This window comes from Oryctolagus cuniculus, chromosome X (genome assembly GCF_964237555.1).
Source record: "Oryctolagus cuniculus chromosome X, mOryCun1.1, whole genome shotgun sequence".
Taxonomy (NCBI): domain Eukaryota; kingdom Metazoa; phylum Chordata; class Mammalia; order Lagomorpha; family Leporidae; genus Oryctolagus; species Oryctolagus cuniculus.
The window spans coordinates 68,824,964-68,837,913 of NC_091453.1; the positions used below are offsets into that span (position 1 = coordinate 68,824,964).

The following is a 12,950-nucleotide window of genomic DNA, read 5'->3' on the forward strand; positions in this document are numbered from 1 at the left end:
CCAAATGCCTGTAGGATTTGAGGTAGGGCTGGGCCAAAGGCAGGAGCCAGGAACTCAGTCCAGGTCTCTCATATGAGTGGCAGGGACCCAAGTACTTACGTCATCACCTGCTGCCTCCCAGGATCTGTATCAGCAGGAAGCTGGAATCAGGAGCTGGGACCTGAACCCAAGCACTCTGATATGAGATGCAGGCGTTCCAAGCAGCATCTTAAATTGTTACACCAAATGCCCACCCCTAATTTTAAGACAGTGTATAATAGATATGAATATGTCAAAAATGCATCTGTTTTTGAAGAACACCTGTTTTTGGAAGTGTTAATTCATTTGTTTCTAAAATAAAAGTAAAAACATTCATATAGAATATTGCAAGTGTCATGCATAGCATTTAACAAAGCTCAACAGAAAATAGTGGCTAATTTATAAAATATTTTTCAGTACCCTGTTTCCTGCATAATTCTCTGTTGTGTATTTCTGTAAACAAAACAATGGAATAGCTGGACTCTAGCTTGTATTGCAAAATTCAGAGTCCTAAAAGGAAAACTAAAGAATTGCATTCAAATTGTTTTCTTTGAGTTATTTTCTATTTCTTCCTGCCCAACCCTCTAAAATAAGACAGTACTCATCTAAAATTACAATGTAGTATGTCATTTAGAAACTCCAGAAACACATCAATTATGTTTCTAAAAGTACTGAGTTTATTTTAAAGCATAGCATCAAGTTAGAATTTCAGTAAACAAAGCCATTTCTTCATTACATGTTGATTTTTGCAAAGAGTACAGACTTGCATACAACAGATATGATAAAATAGTTTAAATGGTGTTTGCTTTTAGTACTAAATAGTACAGAATTAAAGCACAATATGTGTATCTTCTGGATAAGTGATACAGGCCATGATTCTTGTGTCTTTTAAAAAGTCTTCTAAATTAAAATCTTGTGATTCTCTCTGCTTAGATTAATGTACTCACACACCATATGCCTAAACACAGACAAAAAGGTCAGATAACTGAGAAATAGTGGCATTCATGATTATAAGTTGTATTAAATGAGGAAAACCACTAAGATGTTTTTCAGCAGAAAAAAAAAAAAAAAAAAAAAAAAACAAGAAAAGCCAGTCATGGGTAATGAGCTCCAATTTATTTTTAATGCTTAAGTAAAAGTCTGAGCTCTTTGCAAGAGGATGCCATTTTAAACTTACTTGTCATCCCACTTCCATGATATACATATGCATATTTCACTGAGACAATCAATTTAGAAACATGACTCCATCATAGCTGTGTAGTTAAACAGGGAACTTGTCAACTAAATGCATCCATTGCTTTTTCTGTGAGAAGTCATCTACTTTAAATCACTGAAGTGTGCAATGAAAGGCAACATTTAGAAGCCTGGAAAATGTATGGTTCAGTATGTCAGAAGGTTCATCTACAAAAGAATGGGAGTGTTATTGGGAGTGTTATAATCACATTGCAGGAAACTGCAGTGTTTAACATACCATGAACATTACCTGTAAATACTTTGTAATCACAATATCAGCACATTAAAAAGGTACATATTCTTGTTCACTAAAATTAATGAGGTAATTTGGGAACAAGAGACAGATACTTTGGGTCTGTTGCTCTCATTTTAAAATTTCTCGGTGTTGAGCTGCAGATACCCTTAAGCTGCAATAATAACACCAAAAGGGGGAAGGATGTTTTCTTTATAAAATCACTGAAGTACATAAAATTGACTTGGCAGATAACAATACAGTTCCATGATATTTACTTAAAAATTTATGTTCATCTCCCTTTCTCCTCCATCATAATGTTCACATTTTAATTATGTATTCACTTTGCTTGTTTGCATGCAAAAACACCAACTAATCTATTATTGCAACATTAAGCCTATTTCTTTTGAAGCCAGGATAATTTTGCTGTTGTATAAAAGCAGTAGAGACTCATTTTTCAGGATGCTTAAGGCAGAATGCTTAAGGTTCATGCTTCCTGCTTTGCCTGCGCTTCTGCTTCCTGAAATGAAAAACAAACAAAACAGAGAAGTTTAAATATCACAAAACAGACACCATGTGTTTTGGTTAGACTACAATAGCTCAAATTACTAAGAATATTCAAAAGCAGAGTACTTACCCCCAAAAAAGATAGCTTAAAAATTCTTAATAGAAAACCTATAAAATAAAAACTGCTGCTAGAAATAATATAGTAAATGATTGCCTAGTCATTACTCATGGTTTGAAATAATTCCAAAAGCAAGTGATATAAAGTTTATAATATTTTATACAGTTTATGATATTTCATTTAAAAACAGTTATTTTCCTGTTTTGTAAATTTTCATGGAAACTCAACATTCAAAAATATTATTGCCCAATGTTTACAGTTTGTTGAGTTTTTGTTTCATGAGAGTATGCATGAAAAGCAATCAAGTTACCTTCTCTTTCACCTGGGTCCCGAGCACCTCCAGCCTAGGAAGTCTGACTGATATATGTGCCTGGAGCCCAACATAGTACTTGACACAAAACAAACTTCAAAGTTTGTTAAACTAAAGATCAGTGGCCAGAGTGACTTTGGCCAAACAAATGTCAGATGTAAATCGTAGAAATTAAGTATGCCAGACTATGTCACTCTAAACACCTGTCACTAAACAAAGACTTGACAGTCTTAGGAAGAGCCAGAAGAAGCTGCGTTTTCTAAAATGAGCTTCTGATATTGATCCAAAAGAAGTGAGGAAAGGCCGGTGCCTTGGCTCACTAGGCTAATCCTCCGCCTGTGGCGCCGGCACACCCGGTTCTAGTCCCGGTGGGGGTGCCGGTTCTGTCCCGGTTGCCCCTATTCCAGGCCAGCTCTCTGCTGTGGCCCGGGAGTGCAGTGGAGGATGGCCCAAGTGCTTGGGCCCTGCACCCCATGGGAGACCAGGAGAAGTACCTGGCTCCTGGCTTCGGATCAGCACGGTACGCCGGCCGCAGTGGCCATTGGGGGGTGAACCAACGGAAAAAAGGAAGACCTTTCTCTCTGTCTCTCTCTCTCTCACTGTCCACTCTGCCTCTCAAAAAAAAAAAAACTGAGGAAAAACAAAAATAAATGCTAGAGTGTTTTTTTAAGGCATAAATGAAGGAAAGAAGAAAATGAGAAAGGACACTCTACTTCGCTAAGACACACTTAGAAAATAGATTAAATATACTACTGAGTTACTTTCTGAAACATCTTGTCAACAAAAAAAGGGAGGGAGAGAGGAAAAAAATCCCTAGGCTCTTTTGAGGCTTCTAACATAGTGTTTGGCTGTCAAAATGAATGTCTTAGATCTACATTATACATCTTGTTTCATTTTATAGAACAAGTTTTCAAAAATGTCCTTACATAACACAAATTTTACACTAAGACTCCTCAAAGGTCTAGTATATATAGTTGGGGAAGCAGTTGTATAGTAATGTATATGATATAACATGTAGTCTTTCATCCTATAACCAGTTAACACTTCTAAGTAACCTGTATTTTGAAAGCAGCTTAATTCCCTGAAGTCACACCCTATCCATTTTGCTATGATTTGTCAAAAATCTTAGTGGCATTTTCTACTTTGCAGTAGAGGTGATGATATTGAGATATGAAATAAAATAATCGATATTTTAACAAAAAATTAAAATCTAGGGGTGGACTTCTGGCTTAGTAGTTAAGACACTACTTCTTGTGCATCCTGGGAACACATGATGGCTCAAGCAGTTGGATCCCTGCCACCCAGATGAGAGCTCTCATTACCCTTTTTGATGAAAGAAATTACTAATACAGGCATTTAAATGAAAGGCAATTCAAAATTCTTTGCAGTTTGTCTTTAGAATATATCATATTCAAAGTACACTACTCTCTTTTCTAACTATGTTTTATTCATAAAATATGAAAGTTGAGCTGAAGGTCTTATTATCCAAAGTAAGTGGTTGATATTTACAGAATTATGAGTCATCTAATCAAGCAGAGAGCTTTAGAAATAAGCATATGAGGCATTTTCCACCTCACTGCCCCAACCTCAATGTAAACATCATTCCAAAAATGCACTGGTTTTGACCCAGAGCATCCTGAGTACAAATTCCAGCTCTGCTACTCAATTATTATGTATCCCTGGACAAATTCCTTAAATTACCTGCACATCAGTTCTCTCCTCCATAGAGTGGCATTAAGGACACAGCTTACAGGGATGATGTAAAGATAAAGTGAGATGTACATGAGGTCCCTAGCTCAGTGCTTGGCCCATTGCAGCCATCCATTTTGCTTTCTTCCTTTCCCCTCGTCCTCTTTTTTTTTTTGCCTTGTAACTGAAACCAAGCCCACAGCTAAATGTTATTAACATACTCATCCTGTCTCTCTTGGAGATGCAATAACAACAGAATGAATTCAGTGAAAATAGGATTACTTAACATCTCACAGCAGAGGTGGACTCCATGATCCCTCTCTGGAGCAGGGTGATTCAACTGCAGGTAATGATATTTTCCTAACCAGCATCCTCTATTTCCTCACTATATTACTGAACATGTCTTTTTCAGAGGGGTCATTTTCCTTTCAGCATGGACATCACTAGAATTTTATTAATTTGTTGTTTTTGTCTGAAAGCCAGAGAGAGAGAGAGGATGCTCCCACCCACTCATCCACTCCTCAAATGCTCTTAACAGCTGGGCTGGGTCATGCTGAAGTTGGGAACTACATGTGGAACTCTCATCTGGGTGGCAGGGATCCAACTGCTTGAGCCATCATGTGTTCCCAGGATGCACAAGAAGTAGTGTCTTAACTACTAAGCCAGAAGTCCACCCCTAGATTTTAATTTTTTGTTAAAATATCGATTATTTTATTTCATATCTCAATATCATCACCTCTACTGCAAAGTAGAAAATGCCACTAAGAAACATCATTTTGGGAAAGTGTTGTGGTGCAGCTGGTTAAGCTGCCCCCGGCATCCCATATAGAGGCTGATTCAAGTCCTGGCTACTATTCTTGTGATCCCACTCCATGCTAAATGTGCCTGGGAAAGCAGCAGAGGAGCACCTAAGAACTTGAGCCTCTGTACTCGTGTGGGAGACCCGAATGGAGTTCTGGCTCCTGGCTTTGATCTGGCCTAGCCATGGACATTGCAGCCATTTAGGGAGTGAACCAAGATATGGAGTCTCTCTCCCTCTCTCTCCCTCTCTCTCTCTCTCTCTGTAACTATGCCTTTTAAATAAATAAACAAACTTCAAAAAAAGGAAATGCTATTTTGTATTGATAAAATAAGCAATCATAAATATTTATGTGCTTCTCTTTAAATGCATCAAATCTACAAAAGGAAATGGAATTTATCTTCTACAGAAGAATTCTTTGCTTTATGGAAATATTCACCATAAATATTTATCTCCACAGTACATAGGTTTTCTTTTTTTTTAAGATTTATTTATTTATTTGAAAGTCAGAGTTACACAGAGAGAGAAGGAGAGACAGAAAGAAAGAGGTCTTCCATCCTCTGGTTCACTCCTCAATTGTTCCCAACAGCCAAAGCTGTACCCATCTGAAGCCAGGAGCCAGGAGCCTCCTCCAGGTCTCCCGTACAGCTGCAGGAGCCCAAGCACTTGGACCATCTTCTACTGCTTTCCCAGGCCACAGCAGAGAGCTGGACCAGAAGTGGAGCAGCTGGGACTCGAACTGGCACCCACATGGGATGCCAACACTGCAGGCGGCAGCTTTACCTGATACACCACAGCTCCAGCACCCCTAGGTTTTCTTTTTTTTTTATTTGACAGAGAGAGTTAGACAGTGAGAGAGAGAGAGACAGAGAGAAAGGTCTTCCTTCCGTTGGTTCACCCCCCAAATGGCCACCACGGCCAGCGGACTGCAATGATCCAAAGCCAGGAGCCAGGCGCTTCTTCCTGATCTCCCATGTGGGTGCAGGGCCCAAGCACTTGGGCTATCCTCCACTGCCCTCCCGGGCCACAGCAGAGAGCTGGACTGGAAGAGGAGCAACCAGGACTAGAACCTGGCGCCCATATGGGATGCCAGTGCTGCAGGTGGGGGATTAACCAAGTGAGCCATGGCGCTGGCCCTTCCCATAGGTTTTCAATAATTTTAAATGTAAAGAACATGCATGCTATCTTTAGTTTCTCAGTCTACCTTGCAGTAATACTTCATGTATGGAGTAAGACCTTTATAGGAGTATACATCTATCCTATCTTTTGTTTTATTATTGTTTTGAATTTTATTACTAAAGATGTAATAATCTTTATGATTTTATATTTTTATTTAAATAGTAGAATACAGTAATTAGTAAATGACAAAAAATATTTTCTATTTCCCACATATTTGCTATTTCTGGAAGCCTTTATTCCTTCTGTAGGTCCACATTTTCATCTAGTATCAACCACAAGATACAAATTCTTTTCAAGTGCACACAGCACACCCAACAACGCATACCAGCTAAAATAAAAAAAAGGAAAAAAAAACAACAAAAGAAATCCCTGTGTATATCAGTATTGCTGCAAATTAGCTGTGTTAAACATTGTTGTATACTTTTGTCAAAATAATGGTAAAGAATGTTATACTACTATAGTTTTTTTATTTTTTTAACTTTTATTTAATGAATATAAATTTCTAAAGTACAGCTTATGGATTACAATGGCTTCCCCCCCATAACGTCCCTCCCACCTGCAACCCTCCCCTTTCCCACTCCCTCTCCCCTTCCATTCACATCAAGATTCATTTTCAATTCTCTTTATATACAGAAGATCAGTTTAGCATATATTAAGTAAAGATTTCAACAGTTTGCACCCACATAGAAACACAAAGTGAAAAATACTGTTTGAGTACTAGTTATAGCATTAAATCACCATGTACAGCACATTAAGGACAGAGATCCTACATGAGGAGTAAGTGCACAGTGACTCCTGTTGTTGACTTAACAAATTGACACTCTTGTTTATGGCATCAGTAATTACCCTAAGCTCTTGTCATGAGTTGCCAAGGCTATGGAAGCCTTTTGAGTTCACCAACTCTGATCATATTTAGACAAGGTCGTAGTCAGAGTGGAAGTTCTCTCCTCCCTTCAGAGAAAGGTACCTCCTTCTTTGATGACCTGTTCTTTCCACTGGGATCTCACTCGCAGAGATCTTTCATGTAGGTTTTATTTATTTATTTATTTATTTGCCAGAGTGTTTTGGCTTTCCATGCCTGTAATACTCTCATGGGCTTTTCAGCCAGATCTGCGTGCCTTAAGGGCTGATTCTGAGACCAGAGTGCTATTTAGGACATCTGCCATTCTATGGGTCTGCTGTGTATCTCGCTTCCCATGTTGGATCCTTCTCTCCCTTTTTTATTCTATCAGCTAGTATTTGCAGACACTAGTCTTGTTTATGTGCTCCCTTTGGCTCTTAGTCCTATCATTATGATCAATTGTGAACAGAAATTGATCACTGGGACTAGTGAGATGGCATTGGTACATGCCACCTTGATGGGATTGAATTGGAATCCTCTGGTATGTTTCTAACTCTACCGGTTGAGGTAAGTCAGCTTGAGCATGTCCCGTATTGCACATCTCTTCCCTCTCTTATTCCCACTCTTATATTTGACAGCGATCACTCTTCAGTTAAGTTTCAACACTTGAGAATAACTGTGTATTGATTACAGTATTCAACCAAAAGTATTAAGTAGACCAAACAAAAAAGTATTAAGAGGGATAACGTATTAAGTTGTTCATCAACAGTCAGGGCAAGGGCCCTGACTGTAATCTGTGATTACTTTGAAATTTATTGTATATGTGTAAAATGATTTTTCCATTTGTTGCTGTTTAAGTCTTTGCCTATATTTCTGCTAAACTAGAATTTTTTTGCTTTTTACTTGTTGAATTTGTTATTTAGTGGAGCATTAAGCCCTTCACTGTAATGTAAGTTAAAGATATGCGATCTCAAAAGTGAAGGAGAGAAGGCGAAAAGGGAGAAAGAGGGAGGGTGGGAAGGAGGGAGGAAGAGGGAGGGAGTGAGAAAAGAATTTCATTATATTCTTAGAATTGTATCTATGAACTATATAGAGCCCGTTAAAAAAAATAAAAATAAAAATCATCTGAAGTATATCTAACCACATTTGAAATCAGTTGAAAAAGTCTCTCTGTTTCCTACATTCTCAACATTTGGTTAGAGGTGACATGGTGTTTGTTGATTTTTAGTGAGCTGAGAAGCTTATGTTTGCTTCCACTGTGAACAGACTATTTACACTCTTTATTTAATCTTCTCTGGATTGTGTTTCCTATTGTAGTAGTGTCTTAAATATTGTAGATATTAATTCTTTGTAAGTTCTATGCACTACAAATATTTGTAACCCAGTGAGGCTTGTCTAGCCAACAAGCATCTTTTATCATATATCATTGTTTTAAATATTAATATAGTTGACATGTAAAGCTTTTCCTGTGGAACCTTTTGCTTTGTGTGTGTGTGCATTTTTTAAAATCCTTTCCCATCCAACATCCAAGGGAGATTCTCCCAGAAGAAATTCTCAGCTATTGGAACAGAACAAGTATTCTGATAGAAGACAGCATCTTGTTGTGGGAATAAATCAGTTCTAGAAAAAAAGACAGCATGCATGCTAATAATTCAGAAAATTTCTAAATGTGAGAAAAACATGTACATAGTTATGTTTTTTAATCTCCTTTTTGTCCTATGCATGTATTTTCAATGTAATTAGAAAATTGTTCTGTAAAAAGAATTCTCACTATTTCATTTACAAACTGTAGCAGTCTCCTCTGATCCGCAGGGATAGGCTACAAGACCCAAGGATGCCTGAAAGTGCACATAGTATTGAACCCCATAGATATTATGTTTTCTCTTATACTTGCATACATATGCTAGTTTAATTTATAAATTAGGCACTGTTGTAGGTTAACAATAATAACATGATAAAAAGAACAATCATAATAATATACTATAATAACACTTATATGAACATAACACCTTTCTCTGTCTCTGTCTCTCTCTCTCGCTCTCTCACCTGCCATGGAGTATATAGCGTATATAATGAATGATTCACATCCTGGGTGGGATGGAGCATGAGATTCCATCATGATACTTAGAAGGGAAATTTAAAATTTATGAATTATTTGTTTGTAGAATTTTTCATCAACAGTTTCAGACCACAGTTGAGGATAAGTAAATGAAATTGTGAAAAACAAAACTGAAAGGAGGATGGCCATATCACTTTTTAATGACAATACCTATTAATTCAGTGAATAAACTATTTTTGTTGACCCCATTGTTTGACATTTAACTTGTTTCCAAAGTACAAGATTATGTATAGCATTTTGATTTATGTTTTTATGCATAAAATTAATTGAATAGATGAATTAATTTGGTTAATGTTCCTGTCAAACATTTAACTTGTTTCCAAGCTTTAAGATTATAAATTAACTTCCTGTGCATTGCCAATTCCAAACCTCTTTTTAACCCAATCCATCAGCTCCCTCTTACCCATTCCTTCATAACATTCACTGTTCTTTTAGTTTATAACTACTCTCAGTCTTGATAATAATGGAAAAAACTGTATCACCAAGCTAACTAGCTCCACCATAAGCTCATTAGTATTAACTACAAGCTGGGTCCTTGTCAGTTATCCTTCCATTCATAATCATAGACTACTCATTAGCCTATTTTCAATATGTGGATCCATTCAATTCTCTTGAAGGTTCTAATATCACAAATTTACCCTCACTTCTAGCAGGTTACTTTTTTCCTACCTCATACAGAAGTTAAGACATTCGAATGTGAACTTCCCTAACTTCCCACTCTATAAAATTTCTTTTTTATCCTTCTTTCCTCATTCTCTTCACTTGAAAAAGAACACCACGTGCTCTCCAAGACTACCTCCTTCCATGGATCACTCACTTTTCTGTTTCCTCCATGACTTTTGCTTCGCTTCCCAGAGACTCAGATTAGAGGCCCAAGAGGTAGCCTTAATCCCATGCAAATCTTTATGTGTGGAAGCATTTCCATAATCATTAATTGCTTAATCCTATAATGTGGTTTTAAAAAGTTTATTTTATTTCATTTATTTTAAAGGTAGAGTAAAAGAGGAACAAGGCAGAGGGAGGGATCTTCCATCTGCTGGTTCACTTCCCAAATGCCCACAGCAACTGGGAATGGGCCAGGCCTATGCCAGAATTCAGGAACTCAACCCAGGTCTTCAATGTGGCTGTAAGGGACCCAAGTACTTGAGCCATCATCTGCTCTACCCCAGGATCCCATTAGCAAGAAGCTGGGCTAGAAACAGAATTGCTTGGACTTGAACCACACACTCCAATACGGAATAGGGCAGCCAAGTGACAGCTTAAGCCACTGTGCCACAATGTCCACATCAACATGTGATTTCTTTGTGCCTTTTAAATCTCTCTCTTTTCAAGACTGCTGACATGCTTTAGGCCCTCCTAATAACTTTTCTGGACTCATAATTATCCTCTAACGTGTCTGCTTATTTCTAATATCTCATTTCTGCCATGTTCCAAAATCCATACAGCTGACAAATTTATTTTATTAAGACAAGGATTAAGTCTCATCTTAAAATACAATGATAATCACATGATTATCTCCCCCTATTCCCCATCATGACTTTTGGATGGCTAGCAGATAAATGAAACTATCTAGCATAGCAATCATATGCTAGTCCAAATTTACCTAGTAAATCTTATTTCCTAATACAACATCCTCTATTTAACATGCCTTGTAATAGAAATGTGTTGTAATACACTCTGCTCCCTGAACACACCATCATGTGCAACTACACCCTAATAGAATTATTTCTTTTTCTGCCCCTGTTAGAGATTCCTTAGTGTCACTTCAATATTTTTTAGAATCCTTAGCAGCTCAAATGCTACTCCTCTGAAATTTTACCCCACCTTGATAGTAGGAATTTATCATTATTTGCTCCAAGCTCCTACAGCATTTTATTCACATCAGTCTTAGATAATTTATTGTAGTATATCTCTAATTATAACTATTTGTAGATATATTTATTTTGCAATTATTTGTATACATGCCCATCACTAGGTTATATACACTTCGAATATAGGAACGATACTATATTCTCTACATTTGTCCCCATCATTAATGGCAAGTCAGTGTTTGACACTCAATAAATACGACTTGAATAAGTATATGAATAAGTCTTAGTTTTAATTGAAAAAGGAGGTTATCAGCCATAAAAAAGCAGACTTCGCTTTCTTTCATAGATCCTCTAATCTGCACTGAGTTCAATGGCTTAAATTTGGTCTTACTAACTTATTTAAACAAAAGTGTCTTACATAACTTTTCTTACAACTCAAATTAGACAAAGCTTGAAATATAACTTTTTTTCCAAGGAAAAAGAAAGTTTAGCAAGGAAATCCAATTTCACAGTGATGCAAATACAGTGCTAGTAAATTGTGTCCAGTAAAAACATGAACAAAAACACAGACTCTCCATATTGGAGATGGAAATGTAGTTCAAATAATCTGCTGAATATAAAATCATTTGCTAAGAACCAAACATTAGACGATAGAGCAGGGGACACACATTTTGATTAAATCCACTTGTGTAGATAATACCCACTGCATAAGACAAAGGTATATTCAAAGGTCATTGCTTTGAGACATTTTATTAAATAGGCAATTTCATTTTTGCTTCCTTTATGTGGTCTCCCTTGGCAACACTGCCACTTGAAAAAATTAATTTGTATTGGCAAGAAAAAAGCCCCCAAATTAGTCAGCAATTCAGTGACAGGTTTTGTAACTCAAATCCTCTTAGTTAACTTGAATGGGTGACTCTATCATTTGTTCTCACACAAAGACAATAAGTGCTTCCAAGGAGATCACCATGAACTAAGATGCTCACTATTGATGTATTACTGTGCATGACAGCTGGAACAACGGTGTCTTTAAAATCATTAACCACTTATTTGTGAATGGGTAAATGAGGAATTTGCTGCCTTAAGCAACTTGATATGGAAGTCAGTTCACTAAAACCTACATCCTACATAGATATTTCATGTGTCTGCCTATGAAATTCTGTGTGTCCTACTAGATAGTAAGTGTATACAGGGAGGGACTTTTACTTTTAGTTGTGAAGCACTGTCTCTGATTTATCTGAGTACTCATTAAAGGTTGAAATCTTACTGATTAAAAAATCCAGCAACAACAAACAATATCTGTAAAGCAGGGGAACAAAAGGAACCATACCTTTGAACCGGGTGGTGCTGTCAATCCTAAAAAGGCATACACTGCATTATTTTCTCTGGCTTCAAAGAAGGCATCATAGTCCTTGGTGAAAATAAGGCAAAAAAGATTAGTAATGTGTAACCAACAAAGGAAACAATAGAGATTTGTTCACAGTGATCTGACTGGTTGGCAGAATAAGCTACCTCCTTAAGGGCAGACAAACTTCCAGAATGTTAGAATAATGAAAGTAACAGTGAAGAGGCAAGGTTTCTGGATGCCACATACTGTGGGTTAGAAAGTATGCTGTTCTGTGGGGGCATAAACTGTACAACTGTTTAATCTATATTTCATAGAATTTAAATCAGCTTTCAGCTTCCTCCACTGCCCAAAGCAGCTGACTATTTCCTAGTGAGAAGCTGCTTATTGATGGTTGTAGACTGCTGTTCCAGTTCCCCATATTTCCCTCTCATTATTCATGTAGGTAGAGATTGCCTCAGAGCCTATGGTAGAGCAGACATTAACCATTATAGCCATGGCTAGAAAAAATAATGAATCTGTGCTATGTTCACGGAAGCGAATAGGATGTACATGAAATACAACAATAAGAGTAACTAAATCACTAAGAGGTTTCTACCTGGGGATGCAAGAGATACCTCACATGAATGAATTTGGTTAGGCTTCCCATTAACATCCTCTAAGTGACCAAGGCTTTACAAAAGTAACAAACAGATATGTCTAAATTTGACTACAACTTGTAATCAACTACAAATATACCATTGTCTACA

The 12,950-nt window shown here is 37.1% G+C and overlaps 1 protein-coding gene across 2 annotated transcripts in view; it reads right to left on the reverse strand.

The window, feature by feature from the left end:
* Positions 1–672: 672 nt before the first annotated feature.
* Positions 673–12,950, reverse strand: part of SH3BGRL (SH3 domain binding glutamate rich protein like) — an 85,731-nt gene continuing 73,453 nt past the window's right edge. For both annotated transcript variants that reach the window (XM_008272976.4, XM_051827383.2), the window contains exons 3-4: positions 12,187–12,267; positions 673–2,003 (exon numbers count right to left, since the gene is read on the reverse strand). In XM_008272976.4, coding sequence (XP_008271198.1) covers positions 1,971–2,003; positions 12,187–12,267 — 114 coding nt within the window. In that variant the 3' untranslated portion in view covers positions 673–1,970. The remainder of the gene's footprint in view (positions 2,004–12,186; positions 12,268–12,950) is intronic.